This window comes from Phoxinus phoxinus (assembly GCF_949152265.1).
Source record: "Phoxinus phoxinus genome assembly, chromosome: 10".
Lineage (NCBI taxonomy): Eukaryota > Metazoa > Chordata > Actinopteri > Cypriniformes > Leuciscidae > Phoxinus > Phoxinus phoxinus.
The window spans coordinates 17587836-17614013 of NC_136885.1; the positions used below are offsets into that span (position 1 = coordinate 17587836).

The window sequence follows — 26178 nt, forward strand, 5'->3', positions numbered from 1 at the left end:
TCAGACTAAGTCTGAATTTTTTCTTGCATAACAGTATCCATATTTACAACAACATTTAACATTCATTCTTCATTGACATTCACTCAAACCGCACAGTTATACATCTACCACACTATCTCAATACTCTTGATCTCTGATTAGGTGTTTTTGTTCAGCGCTAGGATTGCCTGGTGCACAAAAAAGTGTTTCAGCTTCACTTTGTTAAATTTGGGAACTCTATACCTCCGCTTTGATGGTAGTAGTTCAAACTCTTTATGCAGGATATGCATAGGATTAGAGGCTATATTGTTAGCCAGCCTAAGAACGTTGTTGTAATAGGCTGAGTCATAAAGCTTCTCAAGCGACTGCCCTACTATCTTTGAGCAGATTTTTAATTGATTAAAAACCTTTGTTTTTAGCACAACAGACAGACTCTTATACCAACTAGAGTTGCAGTATTGCAATAAACTCATTATCACAGACCTAAAAAACAACAGAAGAACCTGCCTACTTACTCCAAATGACCTAAGACGGGTTGAGTTCAGAACTCTGAATAAAGAACTCCACAAGATATAATTTCTTCTTTTTTTCTGAGAGTGTCTCCAGAAAGACGATATTTTTTCCCTATTTTGTTTTGCAGTTATACAATGGTTTTAGTCAAACCAGCATGTCTTAAATGAATCTGAGTGAATACAAGATTGATTATGGGGTGCATGCTTGACATCATTTAGCTGTTAAGGAATTTATTTTTTTGGTCCTGAGTTGTTCATCAAATGTGACCCAGACCTCCAGGTGCTTGTTCACAAGAACATCCGTCATGTTTCTTCCATGATAAATCACTGTAACCGAATAATGTTATCAGACTTTGAAAGGTTTAGTGAAATATGAACCTTTAGGTTCCTGCAAAACTATCTAATGCAGAACATTTGGCACTGGACTTAAGGTCTCACTTGAACCGAACTAAGGTATAAATATGATATGGTAAGAAAAAGAACAAATTCTGTGAGGATTCATCAGAGTTTGAATTACAAAGGGGATATTGAAATTCTGCAAAATAATGGCAACGCTCATCACAGATCTTGGCAGTTTCCATCAAACAAATAAACTAAAAAAATGCTGTCAGCAAGTCATTCACACTTCACTTCTAAAATTCTATCCAGCAAGTTGGGGCATAACCAGACGTGGCTTTTGAGACCCAGAAATCAGAGCTTTGTCATATAAATACTGTGTAACCCTAGATTTGACTACAGAGTTCTCTTGAAAAGCAGGAGACTTAAAAGCATTCTTTAGACAGTATTTCTCATTTTCTTTCTGAGTGCTGGTGAGAACGATGAAGTTCCAGGTGCTTCTGCTGGCCTTTGCTCTGGTGATTGCCACTAACATCCACTGTCAAGGTAAAAAATGTTTTTAATTATAATTACATTTAAGGTATGCGCTATATGTATATATATATATATTTATATATATATATATATTGTTTGTTTTTTTATTGTTTTTTTATTTGCTGTTATGTTATATTGCGTTGTAATGTTACAAACCAAACCAATATAGACCTATTGCTTGTTTTGCATTTGCATTTAGCTGTTAAATTACATCTGTTAAAGGGATAATTCACCCAAAAATGAAATTCTGTCATCATTTACTCACCGTCAAGTAGTTCCAAACCTGTATGAATTTCTTCTTCTGAACTCAAGAGAAGATATTTTGAAGAATATGGTTATCCAAACAGTTGATGGACCCCATTGATTTCCATATGAAAAAAAGTACGAAATACTATGAAATTCAATGGGGTTCCATCAACTGTTTGGTTACCATTAACATTTTTCTAAATATCTTTAATTTTTTGGTAAACTACACCTTAAAATCCTGCAATATAATATTTTTAATTAAAATGTATGATATTAAATGTGTGATTTATTTGAATATTTGATGTTTCAATATTTGTCCTTGATGCAGCCCAGCCTCAGCTGAGAGATTCAGATAAATCTCCAGAGGGCAACGGTTACATTATGTCCAGAAGGCAGGTCAGGACTTGCAACTGCAATGGTAAGATGATACTCACATTTTGTGCATAAGGTTTTTACATACAAATCAGAAATGTACATATATATCTGAAAACCTCCATGACGTCACCATCAAATCAAATGGTTTAAAAAATACTTTTGAATGTCACAAAATACTAGGAGCCCCAAATCTCTTATATTTTCTTACACACTGACATGGAAACTCTGATGCACAATGAGCAAAATCATGACTGTACGCATTTAAGGCATTTAACAGGTACAAAGCTAAACTCCAACGGCATTTGTGGTATGTCGATTACCACTGTTAATAACGGGCTTGTTTCTCATTTTTTAAGGTGTGAATTTTGAGGAAGCACTGAATCTAGTCAACATTTGAAGTGGATCAAAAAAGTTCATTAAAGTTGTCCTAAGACAGGAATGGGTATTGTTCAAAATTCATGTATAACTTTGATGAAAGGTTTTGATCCACTTCAAATGTTGACTACTTATAGCCTGTTATTGTATAGAGAAGGCAAATCTTCATTCCATTTAATTGTGATTATTTTTATTTATTATTTAAGTTACCAGCACAGCTGATCGGTTTGCATGACCTATCCTACTGGTGAAAAAAAAAAAGCTTAAACCAACCTAAAACCTGTTTGCTTATCAAGCTTTTCTACACCCTTTATTTGTTAATGCAGTCAAGTCTGTAACATTGCTTGGGGGAAAAAAACTTATTTGTTTAAGATCATTCATAATGATTGCATAAGATAGGCTACAACTGAGGCGGAAATGCTAATATTATTTTGAGCTTTGGATTATAATAAATAAATTAAAAGTAAGATGGGGGAAAAGCATCAAAATGACTCAATCTTCTTGATGACAACTGATGCTAAATTGCTCATAAAACAATCTGAAATGCCTAATTATGTTGCTAACATGTAACTAAAGTAAGTTGGCTGGTGAGCGCACCTTTATTTACTCTGTGTCTTAAAGAAAACAACATTTATTACGCAACTCACTTGAAACTGTCGATCTCATAGAGCTTATAATCGCTCTTTCCTTATATTACCATGACAATGCGTTATAGCAATTAATCAGTTGTAAAGTGTCTCTCAGTGTGCTTCTTAAAGTGTGATGATGGAAGTTTTCCATCAGGAAGAAGAATTGCTCTGGAGCAGAACTGTCCCTGTGAGATGGAACGTCACAGTAAGCCATGCAACCTGTATTTACCCAGACTAATTTAGGGATGGGCGATACCACTTATTTTGTTTTCGATAATGATACTTTCAAGGCCAGTATCACTGATACCGATCAAAAAAATTTTTTTTTATTAAATTATTGAATTACTAAGAGTAAAATGGGTAGTGATACCCACTTAACATTATATTTGAAAAGCATTTTAACATTCAATACGCCTTAAAGGGTTAGTTCGCCACAAAATAAAATTTCTGTCATTAATTACTCACCCTCATGTCGTTCCAAACCCGTAAGACTTTCGTTCATCTTCGGAACACAAATGAAGATATTTTTGATGAAATCTGAGAGCTTTTCAGTCGTTATTTTAGTTGTTTTGCGCACAAAAGTATTCTCATCGCTTCATAACATCAAGGTTGAACTATAGTCACATGGACTATTTTAACTATGTCTTTACCATCTTTCTGGGCCTTGAAAGTTGCAATGACATTGATGTCAATGGAGGGAAGGATTTCATCAAAAATATCTTCATTTGTGTTTCGAAGATGAACGAAAGTCTTACGGGTTTGGAACGACATGAGGGTAAGTAATTAATGACAGAAATTAAATTTTTGGGCGAACTAACCCTTTAAGGTAGCCTTAACCCTAACCCTTTAACCACTCTCAGTTGTAACTAAGTTAGGGTCTGGCAAAGCTCCATAGACAATTCATTTCCACAGGGACGTCACCAACGGACGTCGCTCAAATGGCTCTGGGCGCAATTAGATAGATCTAAAACCAATCAGAGCGACGGAGAAACATCTGAGACTCTCAGCAATTCTCTGTTTGTGTTTTTCAGGAAGATGTAGCAATGGCTTCTGACGACTTTTGCCGTTTTTGTAAATGACCATTTTAAATCGCTTGAAACAGACGCGATAGGCGGCATCCATCTCTGTAATGTACAAAATCTGCGTCACCGTCTCTGCTCTGTCGTCATCGTGTAAAGCCCGCCCCAACGTTTCTGATTGGTGCCGCGATTTCGACGGATTGGAAATGGGTTTCAATGGGCTCTTTGCCAGACCCACTTGCAGAGCAAATCTAAATTTGCCGGAAGTGGTCTGGGTTTTCCCAGGCTACCTTTAAGGCGTATTGAATGTTAAAATGCCTTTCAAATATAATGTTAAGTGGGTATCACTACCCATTTTACTCTTAGTAATTCAATGATTTAGGAAATTAAAAATTGTAAAAGTTCAGTTTAGATTGGTATCGGTGTCTGTGATACTGGCCTTGAAAGTTTCGTTATCGAATTGAAAACAAATAAGGGGTATCGCCCATCCCTGGGTAAATACAGGTTGCATGACTTACTGTGACATTGCATCTCACAGGGACAGTTCTGCTCCAGAGCAATTCTTCCCGTGTAAAACACCACATCAATCAAAATGACAGGACTCTTTCATTTTACACTATACATAGGTTCACATATATTTTTGGGGTGACCTAACCCTTTAATTGGAATTTATATTTTTGTTTACACATGGTTAAATTGTTTACTTGTAGTGGTAACCATGGAAATCTACAAAATATTATAATTGACATTTGCGGACATGCCCATTGACTCCAATGTTAAATGAGTCCATGGCCAATTCTATTATAGTCAAAAACTCGAGAGAGGAACCATTGTCAAAAAAATGTTGTCCACCACTCTTGTTCATCCAAAACAAACTACAATATAGACTCAAGGTGTTAAATACCGGAATTATCCTTTAAGCATTGTTCTGGGCTGCGTTTCCCAAAAGCATCAATGGTTTAATGGTTACTTTTGGGAAACGCAGCCCTGTTTGCAGCATAGGCGTTCAGATAAGCAAGAAAATAGTTCAATTATTCACTAACATAGGTTATTCATCCAATTCAATATTGTACGCATTAAATTTCTTGTCAAATAAACAAAATCAATGTAAAAAAAACAAAAAAAAAAACATTGTAGTATCGATATTTCTGTTTGAGTAACGATACTTTCGATACTCAAGGTATCGATATATTGGTAATTCATATCGATATTCCCATCCCTACAGACCATTTTGTCTTTTACGTTCAACAGACATGAAACACTGGGACAACTTGCAGTTATATATATAATAACTAATAATATAACTATAATATAAATATGAGACAAACTCACAGGAGCAAATATATATATATATATATATATATATATATATATATATATATATTTGCTCCTGTATGAGTTTGTCTCATATTTATATCATGATATAGTACGCATATATATTACATATTGTGCAATAGGCTATCACACAAGTGTTGTTTTTGTCCGAATAGTATCAAATGTGATACTGATTTTATAAAACAGTTCAATAATTAAGAAGTTAATATTATGATATAATTTAGTTCACTAAATAAAAAGTTAATTTGATGTTATATTTCAGACAATATTATCTGCTTTTGCTAAATTTAGCCAACGAGGATATTACCTAAAGAGCAGAACTGTAAGCTCATTCATAAAGAGAGCCATTTACTTTGTTCCTGAATGAATCAGCTGTTTAACCGAATCGAATGAATGACTCAGTCATTTAGACATTTATGACCACGTACTGGCAGTTTTAGTATATTTAGAGTATCATTTCATAAAAAAAATATTTCATGTTTCCATATTAATTAAAAATCCATTAAATAGTTCACCCAAAAATGAATATTCTGTCATCACGTAGGCTACTCACCCTCGTGGCCGTGGAAGCCTAAAAGTTTGTTGAATGTTGAATCAAATAATAGGCCTAATAATAAAACATTTAAAGCTACTTTTTGTTATGTCTATTTAATGCTTTTCTCATCTAACACAATAATGACTTTAATGACTATTACCTTTTGGGGGTAATTTCAGCCAAACTGATGTCCGTGCGATTCATTAATTAACTGCTACATCGTGTAATTAATACGATTAAAAATTGTATCACTTGAAAGCCCTATCCATTTAACTTTCTTTTATTTGTAGGATTCCTCAGCAAAGAGAAGAAAGCTTTTTGCCAAAAGAAGGGGATTGCGACATCTAAAAAATGCAAACAGTTGACTGGAGGAAACAGGAAGCAGATGAAAGCCAACAATGGCCCCAGTATGCCGATTTAATCTCGCAGTCACTATACACACAAACTATACGCCCCATTTATGTACCTATTACACAATATCTAAAGTAAGTAGTGTATACTGAACTACTTTTGTATCTATACTATTCCAAAATATTTAATCTATCCAGTGTTCTAAGTTCAGTTTTTACAATTGGAAAAGATTTACATATTGGGAAAAGATGTGCAAGTGCATTTCAAAATAAAACTGGTTGCCAATAAAAAAGAGAAGTTTTTTTTAATCATTTGCTTTTATTTAGTTCCATAAAGAAAATAACATGTATATAATATATAACATTTCACATTTTTTGATCTTTTAAATAATCACAAAATACATAAATCACACAGTAGGCATATCCTTTTCCTTTAAGGAAAGATTTCATAATTCCGAGATATAAGAAACATGAACTTTGTGAAGTAAATAGAATTAGGATAATATGTCATTTGGATAAGTAATTTGCCCGAATTTGGTGCTTTTTTCCAGAAAGAGATCATTTCTATCACGCCTTAAAAAAAGAGAGCTACAAATCAGAATAATCCTGCATCTGTGAGGTTCATCTTTAATTTAGAGTAAAGCATATTAAATGGGTGATTCATTAAATTACTGTCCAATTAATGATAGTAAAAAATGTACCACATATAATTTTTTGAAAATAAATATATAGGCAAATAAGGCAGAATGGTTCCATTAAAATGTAACCCCCTTTTTTTAGTTGCCAAAAGAGTGTTCCGTTAATAAATGCTTATGCCTGGCTTTCAAAAATGTTTAAATGTGTTTTACAATGAATTTGAGCAATTCAACTAATCTACTAGCCTAATTCAGAAATGCCATGTTCATCCTGACAGTAACATCAGTATTAGAGCCATAGCTCAAGCACAGGGAGCAGCAGAGCGATGAGAGCCGTCAGCAACACACTCGCCTGGACGCCGACAGCAGCATTGGGGTCTGTGGTAAAGAGAGAGAGGATGGTTACTTCAAGAACACAGCATACAACTTCCTATTCCGGCATATTTTGACGATTAACCTCTATATTGCATGTCAACTGTTTTGTGTGAATTTGGGCTAATGCTCACTATTGACGACTTGGCTGGTGTAGACCGTCACATTGGTCAAAGGGTTTTTGGCCACACAGGTGTAATTGCTGCCCAGGATATTCTTTATGGGAACTTCTACCGTAGACTGATTTCCCACTAATGTGTTGTTTGCGAGCCAATGAAAAACAGCTGGTGGCTGAGACAGTGCTTGACATGTCAACTTGGTGGGAATCCCTGGATGTACAATGATCTGCACACTCTGTGGTCCAACTGTTCGGTAAACATAGAGGTTTAGTTTGTACAAAAAACAAAGTCTTTTAAAGTCAGATTTATATCAAAGTAATTAGGAGCCAAGCACTGATGGACACCTTCAGACCATCCTGACATTTTGATAGACCCAACCGAAAAGTTGAGAAATTAACAAATTAGACGAAGAGCACGTAGCTCCACAGCGATTTGCTGTATTAAGATGAAATTTGAGATATGAAAAAATTATATTTTTAGCTTAAAACTTCTGAACAGGTTGACCACAAATCACGAACAGTACTACCCAATTTTTGCATGTCGGCCATTTTGAATTCTGTAGTAAAATGCAATTATTTATGAACACAGTAGTGCATTGTTATGAAATGCATCGTTATGTCATTGGCACCATGCCCTGGTGATGTTTCAAAAAGTTTTGAGACATCCACCTTGTGGTCAAAAGGAAATTTTAATAATGCTATTAGCTTTTGAATACTGAGTAATACTGAGCACTATGATACAAATTATGCCATAGTTCAAATTCATTTAGATTTTAGTTTAGTCCCCCTTTTGTGCTTGGCCCCTTAATTCCTGCTTACAGTTATATTTTAAACATTTATGTTTTTTACTTACAGACGGCCGCAAGACCATATGGTTGACTGACATGCTCTTTCAATAAGTTTGTGGCGACGCACTGATATTGTCCGTCATCAGCGGTCTTCAGATAATTGAAGGTCACAGTGGTATTATCTCCTGAAAATATAACTCCGCCTGATGGCTGGAAATTCAGGTTGTTTCGAAGCCAGTGGATTTTGTTGTAGGGTCCCGTCACATTACATTTGAGCTGCAGACTTTGAGAAGCCAGAGGAATGAGACGATCAGGGATCACTACCACTGTGATGGGATCTGTAGAGTGTACAGAATATTATATTAGTCCATCTCACCGTATTGTAAGTAGTGTGATTATGTACCTTCTAGGGTCGCGTTCAACATAATCTTCATTGGAATTATCTTTATTTTAATGATTTTTAGTTTGTGGTCTGTATTGAATGTGATGCCATAAAAAATACATTTACTGCAACATTTTAGCAACAAATTACTTTCTATTGAACTGTCCCTGTGGGCTACAAAAACAAAAAAACACTGCAACAGTGTAGTCCGATTCAAGAACAACTGACTGATGATCCGGTTCATTTCAAAATGGTGCAACCAGTGTAGTGTGATTCCCCAAACAAATGACTCTCATGAGCCAGTTCTTTTAGGTGAATAAAAAACATAGAGCACGACTGTAGCTTGATCAAATGGCTCGTATGAATCAGTAATTTTTAAGGAATCAAAAATATAGAGTACAACCAGTCTAGTCTGATTTCCAAAATAAATGAGTGGAGAGAATTTCTATATTATGTAAGCAAAATGAGCATAACTTTTCAAATAATCTCTTTACATATTTAAAAACAATTGGGTTGAAAAAAGATCCTGACAGGACACAAAAAGACCTACCTATTACAGTTAACTGCACTGAGGCGTTGCTGCTGTGGCCTGTGATGTTATTGAAGGCCATGCAGGTGTATTGTCCACTGTCGTTTAGTGAGAGAACTGCAGTCACATACACTGGGCCATCTCCCACTTTTGAACTATTGTGGAACCAGCTGTATTGACTTTGAGGACGAGAGTCTGCAGTACAGTTAAAGGTCACATTGAACCCAATCTCTGCAATGATTGGGCCTTCAACTGTCTGGTTCCATGGACCATCTGAAAGATGCAATATACATTGAAAATGATTCCCATGAACAATGATTCAAATTGACATGTTACAAATATATCTGTGTTACTCACAGTTGACCATAAGGTCATAGGCGGGGCTGGTCGAGTTGCTGACAGCGTTACTTGCTTCACACTGATAATGTCCGTCGTCATGGAGAGAGAGATTTTGGAATGTCAAGGTGGTATTGTCACTAGAGAAAGTGATTCCATTTGTAGGATACAGGAACATGTAGTTCTTCATCCAGTGAATGTGCTCAACATCTCCACTGACAATGCAGGTTAGTGTGAATGGTTGGTTGAAGATTGGTTGCTGATTGCCCACATTTACAACAACAGCACTGACTGGATCTGAAATTTAGACAGAAAGATTTTAGATGACATCATATAAATGGATAGTTCACCCCACAAAAAAATTCATAATTTACTCCATATTCACCATAACCAAAATACCAAAATATTCACCATAACCATAAACCATAACCATTTTCACCATAAAAAAAATTATATATATATATATATATATAAATGAAACACCTTTCCAACCATTTCAAATTTTAAAAACGATCAGACTGTCAAAAATTCTCACACTTTAAAACAAACACATTCGCTAGTTTCAGTTAAGCAAAGTACTGAATTGAACGACTCACCAAGTACAGTTAAGTGCACTGAGGAGTTGCTGCTAAGGCCTGTGATGTTATTGAAGGCCATGCAGGTGTACTGTCCGCTATCGTTTTTTCGGAGAGCTGCAGTCACATACATTGAGCCCTCTGCTACTTTTGAGCCACTGAAATACCAGCTGTATTGACTTTGAGGATAGGAGACAGAGGAACAGTTGAATGTCACGGCGGATCCCACTTTGGCTACATCTGGACCAGAGGCTGTTGTGTTGATTGGGCCATCTAGTAAAAATACATGAATTGTGTTAACTTTCTATTACAAGAAACTATACTATGCACTATTTTTTAACATTGTAATACACATAGCTAACAATGAAGTACACAAATATTTGAGCAATTATTTAAATTCATTCAATATCAAGTTTATAATATTAATCGTTTTAAAATATGTTGAAAGAAGTCTCGTAATACAATAAAAAACAATAATATTTTTAAATATTACAATTTAAAAGCAGTTTTCTATTTTAATATATCTAAAATAGTAATTTATTCAATCTACTTGAAATGAATTAATTGAACTTTAATTGAATTATTACTGTAATTTGCAAAGCTGAAGTCTTCAGTGTCACATGATCCTTCAGAAATTATTCTATGATGATGATTTGCTGCTCAAGTAACATTTCTTATTTTTTTAATGTACAATCTTAAAGAGAAACATATTAACTAGATTAAAGCAAAAATAAGCCCCAAGAAGCCATGCCTAACAATGCCCCTTATCTGTTATAAATTCACTGTAAACTACGGTTTCACTGGGCTTATTGCATTTATAAAAATAATTTAATATTTATTGTATTCATAAAATCAACAGTGGAGTAATACTGATGTAATGGTCACAGGTGATGGCTGTGTTCGTAGAGTAATTCACAACGGCTTTGAACGCGGCTCAAGCAATCAGAATCAAGGAAAATATACGTTTTATAATATATAATTATATAAATGATTGCTATAAAATACTATGGATTCAAATCGAATGATTCAACTCGCTTTAGCTATAAGTTATGTAAATAATGAAGATGTTTGAATTCGTGAAATAATTTGTAGGAACTAAATAAATTATTTGTAATAAATAATAACTAAAAATCAAGATCCAACATAAAATAAATTGACAGCTCACTATTATCTAAAACTAAAATATTTTTATCATTTCACTTCAAAAATGTTCAGATGGAATAAATCTCACAAATGCTGATGTTCAGATGAAAAGCCCAGATTAATAAGACCACGATGACATTTAATGACCATTTATTTATTGTCAAGAGAGAAATTTATGGTGGGTAGACATCTTACCCCATCTTAATCTACAGTATTCATATGAAACATATGTTCTGAAAATATATATCATACTCACAGTTGACCGTAAGGTTGTAGGCCTGGCTGCTTCTGTGGCTGACAGCATTACTGGCGGCACACTGGTACGGTCCGTCATCACTAAGAGCGAGTTTATTAAAGCTCAAGGTTGTGTTGCCATTGGAAAAAGTGATCATATCGTTGGCGTACAGGTGCATGCCATTCTTCATCCACTGAATGGATTCCACTGGCCCCACAACATTACAGGTTAGATTAAAAGGCATGTGTTCTACTGGAGTGCCTGATGGATCCACTACCACTGCTGATATTGGGTCTAAATAAACAAACAACAATGTATTGGTGATAAAAAGCTCACAAGATCAAGCATAAGAAATGTTGACAACCATATTTCGAGTGTTCTCACCAACTATATGAATAGTTTTTGTCACTGCAGCATATCTAAGCGTGACTGAATTGTAGGCAACGCAGGTGTACTGTCCCGTTTTGTTCTCAGTAGCGTCTGTAATATTAAAACTCGAACTATGGACATTCAGAGGATTGTCGTTGTGTGTCCAGTAGAAAGAAGCCGTTGGTTTGGACTCAGCAGAGCAGGACAGAGAAATGGTCGAACCAGAAGCGAATGTCATGTAGTCTGGCGAGGCTGTGATTCTCAGGTTACTAGGCCCATCTAAACACACAAAACCAATTCAGATTGAGCTTTTGAATCATGTTATTGTCAGCTGCCCCTCCCTCACAATGCCCTTTGAAGGAATATGTAGTGAAATCAACACTTTGTGCTGTTATACTCACAGCTTATAGTGAGATTCATTTGAGTACTCTCTCCACTACTGATGTTGTTTACCACAACACACTTGAAGGGACCTTCGTCGTACCGCGTCACATTACTGATGATGAGATTTCGTCCACCGTTGCTGAGCTGAACTCTTTCTCCCGCTGTGACTGTAGAGCTGCCGTTCTGCCATGAAAAATGCAGTGCCGTGCCTCTGGCGGTGCATGTCAACGTCGCGGTTTCGTTAAACTCCACTAGGTTTGTCTTGTCAGCGCTTATATCTGCAGTAACATTACTGACACGTTCTACAAGTTAACAGAAAATGTTTTAGTACAAGAGTTTCTGCAAGCTCAAAGCATGTATAGGCCTACCTATCTACCAATGTATAGTTGACCGTTACTTTTCCCATCATCAATCCAATTATTTTATCTGCATCCCCTCAACAAAATCATCTGTTCACCGACTTATTCATTGCAGAGTACATGTAAACCATTGGTGTCATCAGACATCATGCTGTTATCTAAGCTTACAGGTTCATGTTGGTATAGGCTAATGTTATTAACAAGTTATTTTTGTGTTTAAAGAGCATGAAGTATCCACATGGCAAATATTACGCATTATAATTTTTTAGCAGAGAGTGCAAATGTTTGTAAGTGCGTAAGGTAAACAGCTAAAAGTAATTTGAACTGCACAAATGTTTGTTTTGAATACACCCTCATAAAAGTGTACAATGTAAAGCAAATAATGTTATATGTAGATATTTCTGGTAAAATCTGCAATGTTTTTATATATTATTCTAACATTAATATTTATGTAAAAGTTCAGTTTCCGTTAAACTGATGTTTTGAATATTAAATGAATCAGTGGTCACATTGAAGGAACAGTCTATAAAACTGTGGACAGATTATCAGGCCAATAAAATGCATTGTTTTTTTGCATAGAATTTGATACATAAAAAAATACATTTGATATAGAAATCTTCTTATTTAGATCAATTAAAAAATGTGCTTTATGTGGTAACATCTAAATTAATTGTTTTTATTCAAGATAAAAATATATAATTTGACTTCACTGAACGAACTAAAAAACATCAAATTCTATAGCTTAATTAGGGTAATCCTTTCTTCTTATTCTTATGGGGGTTTTATTTTATTTTTTTATTTTTTATTTTTTTATATGTGTAGGCAGCTGATGCAATAAACATTTCTTGCCATAAATTCAGTAAATACAAGTTCTGTGAATATCTTAATTTTACAGTGTGTAGGGTAAGAGGGTCTTTATTCAACTTACCCTGAACTTCTAATGTAATCGCTGCTTTGGTACTGGTATTGTTTATACGGAAGGACTCCAATATATACGTGCCGGAGCTATTCAGAGTTACTGACAATAAGGTGAGCTGATATGTAGTGATGTTGAACTCTATTCCAGGTTGGTTGCCACTACCCAGGTAAACGTCTTGTCCGACCCATAGGAACAATGTACCAGACTGAATCAACCAGCTCCCAACTGTAATGTTGACAGGTTGACTCAAACTTATGGTGACATTGCTCCCGACCTCCACAGGGTTATATGGTGTAACCAGGGTCAGTGCATAAAGACCTAGGAGAGGCAGGAGAGCCAGTCAGTGTCATTTTAAACAGAAAACATTAAGAAAACATTCATATAAAGTAAGAAAATATTAAACTCTCATTGTATTCTGATGGAAATAAGTCTACTGATTTACATGTAGCCTTTGCATATTCGTTGCTTGTTTCCATAGTTGTAGTTTTCATATTTAGTATGTTCTAGCTTGAGTAAAAAGGACACATAGGTAATATAAAGTGTATAATGAACAGCATATATTTAATATGTAATTATTATGTGGATCACCCTCTAATTAAGCTTGGCTATTGCCAATGTAATTCATTTTGGTGATCACTGTATCCAAAATGTACATTTCTTCAAATATACAAATATATATTTCTTGTAATAATACAGCCAGACGAACCTGAAAAAAGTTGAATATTCAGAACTGCTACATTACAGTATTTCACACTTCAAGTTTTTTAAAATAAAGGAAACACTTAAGGTTTTATTTGTTAACAGTAGTTAACTACATTAGTTAACATCAACTAAGATTAATAAATGCATTAGAAGTATTGTTTGTTGTTAGTTCTTGTTAAGCTCAGCATTTATTAATACATGTTTAAGCTTGAAAGCTGTAAAAATGAGTTAATACAATGTGAGCTAACAGAAACATAAACATGAACACCAACATTAACAAAGGTTATTAAATTCTGAAAAAATAGTATGTTCGTTGTTAGTTGATTAGTTAATGTAGTAACTAATGTTAACAAATGAAGCCATATTGTAAAGTGTTACCAAAATATATATAAATGTAATTTAAAAAGTTATTTGTTACTAAATACTACTGACAATTTCTTAAAATGTACCTTCTTTTTATACAGAATTTGAGAAGATTTGAAGATGAAGATGAAATTTAGTTTTGTTTTTTTTATGGTAAAATACAGATTTAATAAAAAAAAGTTTGAAAGTTAACTGTTCTGTTAAACACAATGTTTGGTAAATTTGTAAAACTGGTACATTTACAGTAATAAATGATCTCCTTTCTGCATTGTTGTTCAAAAAAAAGAAAGAAATTAGAACTCAATTAAAAATGAAAATACAATTGAATAAATACCTGGTATGCAGATTGAGGTGAGGAAGAAGAAGGTAAATAATTGATGTCCCATTTTGCAAATCCTAACTAAAACGATTTACTTCTTCCACAGACTTCAGACGAGTCTTCAGATGAATGGAGTAATCACTATTATACTTTCATTCTACCAATATTTACCTTGTTATAATGACGAGGTTCTCCAATGAGAAAGCATGTGACAAAAAGGTACACCCCTTGTCATCATCACACACATTCACTTTGAGTGACAGTGTTTGTTGTGGTTGATTATAATCTGGAATCTGAATGCTGGTACCCAGCTGACATTCAAGTCACAAATCGAAGGTCAAGCCATATGTATTTCAATATTTCCTGATGTGGTAGGAAAAGATTTGTAGTTATTACTGTAAAACTTGTGGACTATCAACACTAAGAGTTGATATTAACACGGAGTGACTCATTATGACAATTAAAGTTAGCTGTTTTCCTTCACACCTTCCAACGTCACTCCTGGTTTCAAGTTCTGAGTATTTACATGTTTTCATAATATATTAAACTTTTATCTTAAGTGTAAACCGAACACAGGTTTGATATCATTGAAATGCTATGTTTAACATTACTTCATTTTGTTTGCGTTCTAAAAGATTACTTCACACGGACATGAGTTTTTGTGCAGTAAAAATAGTGAAAAATCATGAATCACTGTTTGTTTTGAGATTATTTAAATGTGATAGAGGCTTTTTGGCTGACTTTCAAGTTCAGCACTGACACGCCCAAGAATGATTCTCATAAAGTTTAATAAGAACAAAACTTTAATAAGGCTTAATAAGATACTTTAATAAGAATAAAACTTTATATGAAATTTAGTCATGCGTTTGATCAGAGCCTAATAATAATCAAACATAATAACAAATAAATTGGACATGCAAATCATGAGTACTGGTGTACGATATCCATTCATTCTCTTGTGGCAGGGATGCTGGAGTCTATCCCAGCGTCTCGGGGCGTAGACAGGGAAACCCTTGGAGAGAAGGACAATTTACAGTCTCCAATAAACCTAACATTTGTGTCTTTGGATTGTGGGTAAAACCAGAACAAACCCACATTAACACGAGGAGAACAAGTGGAGAAAACTCCACACAGAAAGATCTTCTGGCTCAGTTAGGTCTCGAACCAGGGACCCTCTCGATGTGAGGGGACACTACTCTATTAGTGCGATCCTATTAATCGTCAATATGTCTTTGGAGATACCATCAATTGACAACTCATATTTATTTGAAATCATATTTATATGTAAATATACCCCCAGTGTGAGATACTGAACCACGTCATTTGTTTATAGTACATATTTAACATATAGGGTATAAGACAGGGTAAGATGTTCACCAGGGCAAGATGACCTTCATTTTTTCTCTTGACCAGAAGTCAAACAATCTCAATTCAGTCATCACTTATGACGAATGGCTACGCTATAATATTGTCATTTCTTCTGAATATCAATATTTATTCAGTCTAAGTCTTTGTAGATATGAATTATTTAAACCCGTAAGTTTTATTGTGAAGTGAAAAGATAAAATTAGACCTTTGTGTAAGATAATTGGCACAGAAGGCCCAAGTGACATGTTGTTACTAGTGTTATTTTTTTTATTAATATTTATTGTACTACATGGGGTTATTATTCAGTCATTTCATGAATTAGTTGAACATTCAGACATTCAGCCCATGACAGGGGGCCAAAAGATAAACTTACAGTAGCTATATATTACAATTTAAAAGTACATTCACAATGTTCTTAAGGGTGGCATCTTCCCCCATCTTACACTATACGTCAGATGTTAGCACAATCTCAGAACGAAGTACGGAGTACTAGCTTGTTGCTGCATGGGGCAATGCTCTCTAAAGGAACACCTCTATACCTTTATATCTATCTACCTCTAAAGAGTGCATTAGCACTTTATTAGTCAGTAGATTAAACCATTTTTTCTTGGTTTAGGCACAAACCCCACAGATTTATGTTTATGTAGACATTTTTTGATGGAGAATGAAATCTTTTCTTTAAAAGAGTAGTCGTAAAAGTGTTTACGGTATAATAATTTGTTCTCGGTTCCCAACAACTGCTACCGTTTCGAATGTAAAATGGTAGAGAATCTATTTAAATATTTGTGTCACAGTGCTATTGTTCAAAATCATTTTTGTCTGCAACCCTACCTGCTACTCACCTTGAGCAAACAGATCTGAGTTTCTCTTGTATATGCTCTTTGGTGTTCTTGTGTTTTTTCTTGTTTTCATTTCAGATAAACCTGTTAAAATGAGAAACAGAGATTCAGTTTCTGTATATGATTTGTGTAATGGTGTAAAGCAAAAATTTTTTTGACATGTATGATGTATTTAACTTTTTGGGTGAACTCTTCTTTTAAAGTCTCCAAGGCCGGTTTCTAATAAATAAATAAATGGATCTGTAAACCTTCTTACAGATAACCAGTAGGAATAAATAGTATGGATGCTGCACCCTTATTGTGTGGGAACCACAAAGTCAGTAAACAAAGTCTGTAAAATGATATCCAAAGAGGGACAATTCTATCTTCAATAAGAGATCGAAGAACAAATAATACCAAAGCCTGTTTTTTTTTAGCTGGGTTGGACCAGCCTTACCTTTAATGCTGTAATGCACAACATTGTCTGGAAATATTTGTCTACTTATGTTTGCATTTATATCGCAAGGCAACATCTGAGACAAAGGCATGTTGATTCTATTTATCTGTAGGCTACCCGTAGGAGAGACACTCATATCATTTCAAATGTAATGATATATGCCTATAAATAAAAGGTTTTGTTCTGTAATGCAATCACCGCAACAACGCGAACTCACTTTAGGCTGGACCAGAGCCATAGAGAGAAAGAGTTGCGACACTCCCATAGACCTCCGTTGTAAAAAATGGCGGCACTTTTAACCGCCTACTTCCGGCATGTGGAGATCGGATTAGTTCCAAACACTGTCATTTGGGCGTTGAACCCCATTCACTTACATTGCAGCGCGTCGAGTTGTTCCAGAGGTAACTTGATGAAATATCAACTTCTTTTGAATTGTCAACTGTCTATATTGTTTTAGAGGCCCTTTGCGATGCTTATACTGGTCTTCATTTGTACATGCACAGCGTAATTATTTATATTTTATCTTGGTTGTATCAACCGATTTTCTAGCATTGCCTGGCTGCTTGCTAGCGCGACTTCGCCAGCTGTGAAGGTAGCATCTAATTAGTTCGGTAATGAATCTTTATAGCAACTTTTATTTAATTGAATTTTTGGGATATAGCCTACTAACTTTTAATTTGTTGTCTTGAGTGAAGCGGCTTGTGAGAACAATGCTGGACCTCTAGGATTGTTATGGCCATCACCAGTCCTGTGTGTTTCATGGATCACCTGTCCCTGGTTTTTGGTTTTCTTGTTCACACACACATTAACACAAGCACACATTTTTGTTGTCTGTCATTGTTTAATAAAAAATAGTTTATTTGAAAACCTTCATTTGTATCAGTGGAATTCGTTTTTAATCTGTTTTGATAATGTGTATGGCTTAATCTTAAAGGGCACCTATTATGACATTTAAAATGTTCCTAATATTGTTGTGGGAGTCCCCAACAACAGTTTTACATGCATGCAATGACAAAAAACACTTTTGTTTTCGTATAATATGCATTTATTTTTACCTGATTTGCTCACCGACTCCCAAATGAATCGTTCAACGACTCATTTTTCAAAACCCCTCCTCTGCGCGACGCTAATCTGCGTTGATTGGTCAGATGACCCAGCAGTGTTTACAGAGATAATACTTATTTTTAACACGGAGTACAATGATGCTTTTATCAATTAAATTGTGTTATAATAATGATTATAGTCCACTGCTTTATAGTTTGTAGTAAAAAACGAAAAATAAGATAAATAATTTAATGTTATTAGCGATAGCCCAGAGTTCATATTGTAAAAGCACAATCAGTCTTTGTTTGCGTTAGCCCGATGCATAAACATAACGTTTTTACACACAAAAAATGCAGATTTACGTTACTACGAGGTATTACTCTATTCTTTAGACAACTCCGAAAACAACGACAAACACTTCACATCTCAATACAATTGCCATTGAAGACCTAGAAGCTAAACGGTGCTTAGCCTACACAACAAACAAAATAATTATTAAGCATGCTACATAAAATATAAAAGCAAAAATGATTAATAACACTTACAGGTTGTGATACGGAGGAGGAAGCTGATGCAATACACTTGGAACTGAACCTTCCTTCAATATTCCTTCCTTAGAATCCAAGTTTGATTGCATTTAAAAAGCAATCGTCTTCAAAATGGTGCGAACAAAGCACAATTAAGGCTCGGACTATACTTCTGTGGTATAGTGAATTGTAGCCACTTAGTCTTCAAATGCTCCTCCTTGGGCAGATTAAAAAAGTTGTCTTTTGTGTCGCACTTCAGAACACAGTGTCTCGTCGCCCTGATGTTTCCCTGCTGGCCTTGGAGCGCAATAAGTGGGCGTATCGTATTCAAATAACTTGACAAGTTGACGTCATCTAGTCAGAGAAAAAGCTTCGGTCTTCTAACGATTAATCATAAAAATGACTCCGAGTCGACTCTTACTTTTGAAAGACAATAACTTTATATACGGTGCACTTTCATATTTCAAACTTTGCAGGGTGTTTTTGTTCACTTAGATCTATGTTACACACTACATGAAAGGTAAATTTCAAAATTCCATAATAGGTGCCCTTTAAAATTATATAGTCTTAACATGATCATGTTTCACGTTGTGGTCCTGGGGGTGGACACTTTCATCAGAAGAAGTGAGCTAGCTTCTAAGCGAATACTGACAGACCGCCACGGCAGACCTCTGCGTGATCACGAAGGTAACGTTAGGCTAATGGCTGAATCGGAATTTATAAGCAAAATCACGGGAATCAATAGCCTAATACAGCCCAGTTGTGCTAAAATAAATATAAGACGTCCATCATCATCAGATAAATTATATGGAAAAGAGCCGCTAAAGCCAGTGCTACTACCCATGCGAACATGAACACTAAGCTTTTTCCGCCTAAAACTTAATATAAGTAATATACAGTACCTCGTTGCCTCTCCAAATGCAAAACTGACATTAACAAAATGCAATAACAGCTGAAAAAGTACTTGGGTGTGTGTTTTATTTTATATTTTCCGTTCAATAATGCAATCGCTGCTGTCTGTCCCATAGAATAACATGACAGCCAACGTATGTTTTGGAACTATTGGGGCTTACATGAACCACGTGACAGCCATAGCGGCGACATCAAAGAGTGTCGCAACTCTTTCTCTCTATGGCTCTGGGCTGGACGAGAATATTACCGGTAGGCTACTACATGGCTCTCTGGAATGCTCGATTCTGATTGGACCACTCATCATCGCGGTATCTAAAGGAAACCATTGATATGTACGGCTGAAACCAGAGAATGTCTAATAAGGGGAGAAGGTTCACTCTCGCTACACTTCCGGCTTCTGACTGGTTGCAGTTCCACTCTGATTCCATATGAGGGCGCTCACAGGACGAGTGCAGAATGAATGGAGGTCTATGGAGCTATACCCCTCAAAATCCACTTTTCTCAAGATATAATTTTTTGTCTAGTAATTTGAATGTTGTATTCGAAAGGAGATGCAAAGAAATTGCACATTGCTGGGTGTTAGATTTTTTAGAGTCACTTATTTGCTTTAAAAAGTCTTTCAAAATGTCAATGACGTCATACACATCGTACGACCAGAGATACTGCTTTACGGCAATCCTTCAGTCACTGTGGTGCTTTCGCGCTCTGCACTTTATTTTCTCTCGAGGCATCGCCAGCACAGCTGACACAGGTAAACACACGTGCTAGAAGAGTTTCTGCTAGAATACATTCTGTTCCCGCTTCGGATGCCATGATGCCATCAAGCGGTATCTCTGGTCGTAACCAGTCCTTCACTGACCAATCAGCGTTCATTAGCAGAATGCTAGCATGTTATGGGCAACAACAACTCAACCTGTAAGAAATCGAAAGGACATAGTACTCGTTCATTCAATTTTCGACCTATAACCCATGTTGAACTTGCCAAACCTACAATCAAATCTGAGATTTCTCAACGGCAATCGGCTGAAAGGGACAAATTTAGCCGTCTAGCCCCATAGACTCCCATTCATTTTGCACTCGGGGGCGATCGCCCCCAGTGGAACTCTGGTGGAACTACAACCAAAATTCGGTACAATAGGACTTAATAGGGAGTGAACAGGCTCTCCGTAGACGGGCTCTGCTGAAACCCATACTGTCTATGGCTGAAACCGGTGCAGTCTGTAGTCGCGCGCTCCCTTGTTTCATACTAACGCCACTGGCGCCATCTTGCGCCTGGGTTATTTTAGTGAGAATCATGGCTTCAGTATTCAGTAGATGGAACATTGTTGAAAGTTCGTCTTGTTGTTAGGCCGATTTTTCTAAGTGTTGTAAAGGTGTTCGTAAGTGCGTAATGTAAATGTTTGAGCATAAAGATATGCAAGGTCACACATCTTACAGTCCACTCCATGGGAAATATTTTTACAGAATTCCCTTTTCAAGAACTACAATGAAAGGAGCGTTTGGACTACAACGCGATTTTTTCGGATATTATGAAGTCATAATCCTCATTTAAATAATCTTTGCCCACAAAATATGCAAAAAAAGGGGAAGAGGCCTGGGGGCTGTTCCATAAAAGACGCTAAGAAAAGCGGGGATTAAACTCCAAAACCCGACTTGAATAAACCTAACAAATAAGTTGGGGCTAAAGCGGTTTCATAAAAGGTCATTCAAGTTCACGCAATCCCACTAATTTGATCCAGGTTTAGGCTATCTAGTCTAGATAACTGCGTGTGCACGCATTTCTTAAGCAGCCCTGGAAGTCGATCATAGATCAAATCGATCCACCATTAAACTGCATGCATTTTGTGCTGTTTTATGCGTTTGAGACATGGTGTTTGCAAAACTTACATTTCACAGGAATATTCTCCATCTGAAAATCTTAGGAAGTCGTGCAAATAGTTCAATTTTGCTGTAAACTTCACATTGAACGAGCGCTGCTGCGCGCATGCGCGCCAAATAGGAGCGCAATAATTCTGACTATAGCCTACATTTTGCTTGGAAAATTAATAGGCAATGGGATATTTTATAACACCCAAAATATCTTCTGATTATAATAATTTATCTTTAGGATGTTGGATCAGTTGCAGTGAACTTATATCTCATTACACTCATTTTATACTTATAATAAAACAATTGAATAGAAGTAGGCCTAATTCAGGGAATACATTTTTTTTAAGAAACCAAATATAATAAAGATACAAAATATAGTTTTGGGTTTAGGACCTAAGCTACTTAAAAAAGATGACTTATACTTATTTAATTAGATTGCTAGGAATTACAGCTATTTTTTTGGAGAAAGCAAGAAGGTTTGGTTAGATTTAGATTTTTCAGTGCATTACGGAGAGGATAACATGAAATTAAGAGCAAAAGTATAGATTTTGAAAAGATATGTGCAACTCTAAAATCAAAGAATATTCCATAAAATAGAGGAATACATTAGCGTATAACTAAATAACCTTCGCTCCCTTAATTCTAGTTATTTGTTATTTTATTTATTTACTTATTTAATATTTGATATTTAAATAATATTACTTTAATAACTTATTATGAATTATGTGTCATTATAAGAGTTTGATATAAATATGTGAATGTTTGATTTTTTCCATTTTTTTCATATGTAAAAGTGTCTAACTGTACTTAATGGTTGTTGTTCTAATTGTTTTTATGTGTTGGTGGGTATTATCACAAAAGAAAAAAGTAGAAGGAAAAATAAGATTTATTGGGGGGAAATATTATGTCTTTAAAGGAACTGTCCATTTGTATAATTGTGAAATGTATTTGAATTGAAAGACATAATAAAGTACATAAAATATAAATGCTAAAATATTGGTTGTTGGACATTAGATGTGCCTTATTTAGAAATTTAAACCAACAATTTAGTGTATTTTTATGATATAAATAACTGTAAAGGGACTATTGTAATGGGGTAAATCAAGTGTAGGTTAATATAGCAATTACTAAGCTCAGATTCATCTTACCAGTTTAAATGTATACTGTGCTTTTGTAATTATTTATTTTAAATGTTTTGTTTCATACATTTTTAAAACTATCTAATTAAATCACAAAACATTCAGCCAGTAAGAAAAGAAAACCTGTAGGATATATATATATATATATATATATATATATATATATATATATGTATATATATATATATGTATGTATGTATATAAACCCCGACATATATATGTTTGTAGGTCTATATTGTCTAATTTATCATTGTAGCCTTATTTAAGTTGATTTTCTTTACTGTATATTTATTTTTGGACTTATGGTTAATAAAGTCAAATAATGGTATGAGAGATTGTCAGTAATTGTGTTCCTATTGGTCAGTGTTACTGAACTTTGACAAAATTTGCTGAAATTCCAAGGACCAAGTTATCCCAGAAAGGGGATCGTGCATTAGCCTATAGCGCCACCAAGATATGGAATAGCATGGCTACATGTTAGGGACGCTGACTCTGTACATGTTTTTAAAGTACAACTTAAGACACATATGTGTTTGCCATGGCCTATTCATCCTTTTGATGATCTTTTTATTTATTTATTTTTTATGTATTACTATTGTAGCCTACTATTTTTGTCTATTTTACTGAGATGATGCTAAAGCACATGGTCAACATGTGTTGTTTTAATAGTGTATGCAAATTAAAATGTCATTGACAATGACCTTCCTAAGGCTGACGAACTTAATTAAACGAAATTAATTTAAAACACTGTTCCTGAACATTAAAACCCAAACGTTTATCTGTGTGCTGCATTTTATGGAAAACATCTTGTTTGCCGTTCTGTTCTGCTTTTGAAGGCACCACTCCTTAGGAAAATTAAACATGTTTTAGTGATCGATTACTGTTTGTATTATATTTTTCCGACAAATAACACGATTAAATGGTGGATAACATCGTATAATGTAGGCTATAAGAAAATTACAAAAACGTCCTGTGAAACACTCTGAAACGTCCTGTGAAATCCGTGACTGCTGCATGAAATCCGTCCTGCATGCTCCTTTTGTTCGTGAACTGTCAGGGTCTGAATCGGGCTCGAATTGGTTTGAAATTGACGCCATCATTAGCCTAATGTTTACATCAGAGAAGAACTCGCAGTTAAATAGGCCTATATGAAAAAATCATGTGTTTTTTTAACAAGCCAGCATGATAAAATATACTAGCACACACCCCCAAAACAAAAAAGGCCTACAGATCGGCTAATATGGGCCTATATAGGCCTATGGTCAACATAAAAACAAATAACTCAAATAAATTTTTCATATGCACCTCTTATTTTATTAGTAGGCTAGGTAGGCTATCTGTTTAAAAGCTTCAACAATTCTTATTCCTTAGGCCTAGTTACTTCTTATAGGCTATCAAATTGAATCTTATTTTTTTTTAATTGGGGCTCTTGGAAAACAAATCTTGTGTTGCTATAGCCTATCCCGTGGGGGGGAAATTAGGATGGGATTGACACATATGATACTTATGAAAGTTGTTTTGATCCAGTAAAGTAAACAGTTGAAGGCTATAGGGAGTCTTCCAAAAATGCCCTTATTCAATAGTGCCATCTAAAGGCAAAACTGACGATGACACCACACTTCCCAGATCCCAGACAAGCAACTGTTTTTTTTACATTAAATTTGACTGGAATTTAGCCCAATGATCAATAGGGTAACATTGGGTAAACAGAAAATGTTGTTGTGGTATTTCTCACTTCATAAACAACAGGTGGCAGCAGTGGTCAATGTGTCCTTCCTTGTAGGTCTGCGGCTCTGAACTATTACAGTGTGGAGACCTGCAAGCCGATCTACTCTCTGATTCAAAGCAATGAAAGTCTAGGAGTCAAAGATGTTGATCCAGGAAAATATTGCTTAAGTTCTGACCACAATTTCATCCGCAAGTTCAGAAATGTAATCAGAAAGTAACTTGACTGTTATTTCAGTTTCATAATGATCACAAAGGCATTTATGCTAAAATTGTAGCTATGTCAAAACAACTAGTATTTGTGTACCCGTTATCCACATTTCAAGGCGACTGTTATATAATGATTAAGGATAACTATCGAACAGGCTGTAAAACAGTAACCTATCAAAGACAGTTTGTTTTACATGAACATGGTAACCACCATATAATAATTTATTGTAAATAAGTTGTTCATCTGTTTTTACAGTTTCATATCAAAAACAGTTAGACACAACATTTAACTTCTGTAAAAGCTAGCAATGAATTTAGAAATAAAGAGTCCTGTCAGTTCAGAGTTACGCAAGAAAGGAAATGCTTTTATTTCTCAGGGGGAAAAAATAGGAAGAAACAAAGGTCAAGTCAGTGCACATGCGTGTAATTTTAACGGATATTAAAGAAATGGAAGAAGTTTCATAATATGTTAATATATTTATGTGAAATCGACCTTGCCATTTTCTTTTTGAGCATGACATGAGAACAAGTCATGTAAAAAAAAAAATCACTTAAGAGTATTACTGAAATAACATTATGCATGAATAAGACATGTATATTGTACCTTTTTCATCCATGATACTTTTTAGGTCACTCGTCATCATAAAACACATAAAGGTTAAAGTTTAACTCACTACATCTGCCTTGATAAATCCTTATCACTTGCGGTTCTGTGTTATCACACCATGAGGGAAAAATACAGTACGTGACCTTATAAACATACAAACGAGCTGAAAACCAGAACCAAAAGGTAGAATGAGAAATTAACTCTTTATTGGGAAACTTGAGCAAATTAAATAACTCTGTCAAATGTCATTGAAGTTTACATAAATTATAAATAACAAAACCATAGTTATATCACATTGGTAAAGATAATGAACAATAGTTAGGCAAGCAGATAATAAAACTTCCAGAGAAACAACAGCCATATAATTTGTATATTTTACCAAAGCTTACTGTTTATGACTAGAATAAAATGTTGCCCCCTCATTTCTTTTCCCTGTGTGACGTCGTGTTCAGGTCTAAAGGTGAGCTTAGTCACGAAGCCTCTGTTTTTTATTACCCACTATCACAGTTCTTGTATTTTCCCAGTGCAAGACAGAAAGAATGAGGATGTATCTGATGGTTTCTGAGAAGCTGTTTATGTGATAGCTATTAGCCTATAAATATAAAACATTTAGAGGAAGAATGTGTATGGACTGTTTAGATAAGATGAATAATAATCTACACATTAGCAGAGCACAGTCCTCTGCTCTGAACATTTGTCACAGTTTCAATTTGAATGATCAGGAACATTATCAAGTGTGAATCACAAGT

At 35.0% G+C, this 26178-nt stretch overlaps 2 protein-coding genes across 2 annotated transcripts; one reads left to right on the forward strand and one right to left on the reverse strand.

Moving 5' to 3' along the window:
* Nucleotides 1–579: 579 nt before the first annotated feature.
* LOC307005972 (uncharacterized protein) lies at nucleotides 580–6946 on the forward strand. Its single transcript, XM_079626543.1, has 3 exons — nucleotides 580–1373; nucleotides 1936–2025; nucleotides 6166–6946. The coding sequence occupies exons 1-3, from the start codon at nucleotides 1310–1312 to the stop codon at nucleotides 6294–6296; spliced, it is 285 nt and encodes a 94-aa protein (XP_079482669.1). The 5' UTR covers nucleotides 580–1309; the 3' UTR covers nucleotides 6297–6946.
* On the reverse strand, nucleotides 6525–15007 carry ceacam1 (CEA cell adhesion molecule 1). Its single transcript, XM_079626542.1, has 11 exons — nucleotides 14769–15007; nucleotides 13379–13687; nucleotides 12109–12393; nucleotides 11723–11986; nucleotides 11360–11632; nucleotides 9982–10233; nucleotides 9407–9682; nucleotides 9071–9322; nucleotides 8204–8476; nucleotides 7367–7597; nucleotides 6525–7238 (listed from the first exon to the last, which is right to left on the reverse strand). The coding sequence occupies exons 1-11, from the start codon at nucleotides 14818–14820 to the stop codon at nucleotides 7150–7152; spliced, it is 2556 nt and encodes an 851-aa protein (XP_079482668.1). The 5' UTR covers nucleotides 14821–15007; the 3' UTR covers nucleotides 6525–7149.
* Nucleotides 15008–26178: the final 11171 nt, after the last annotated feature.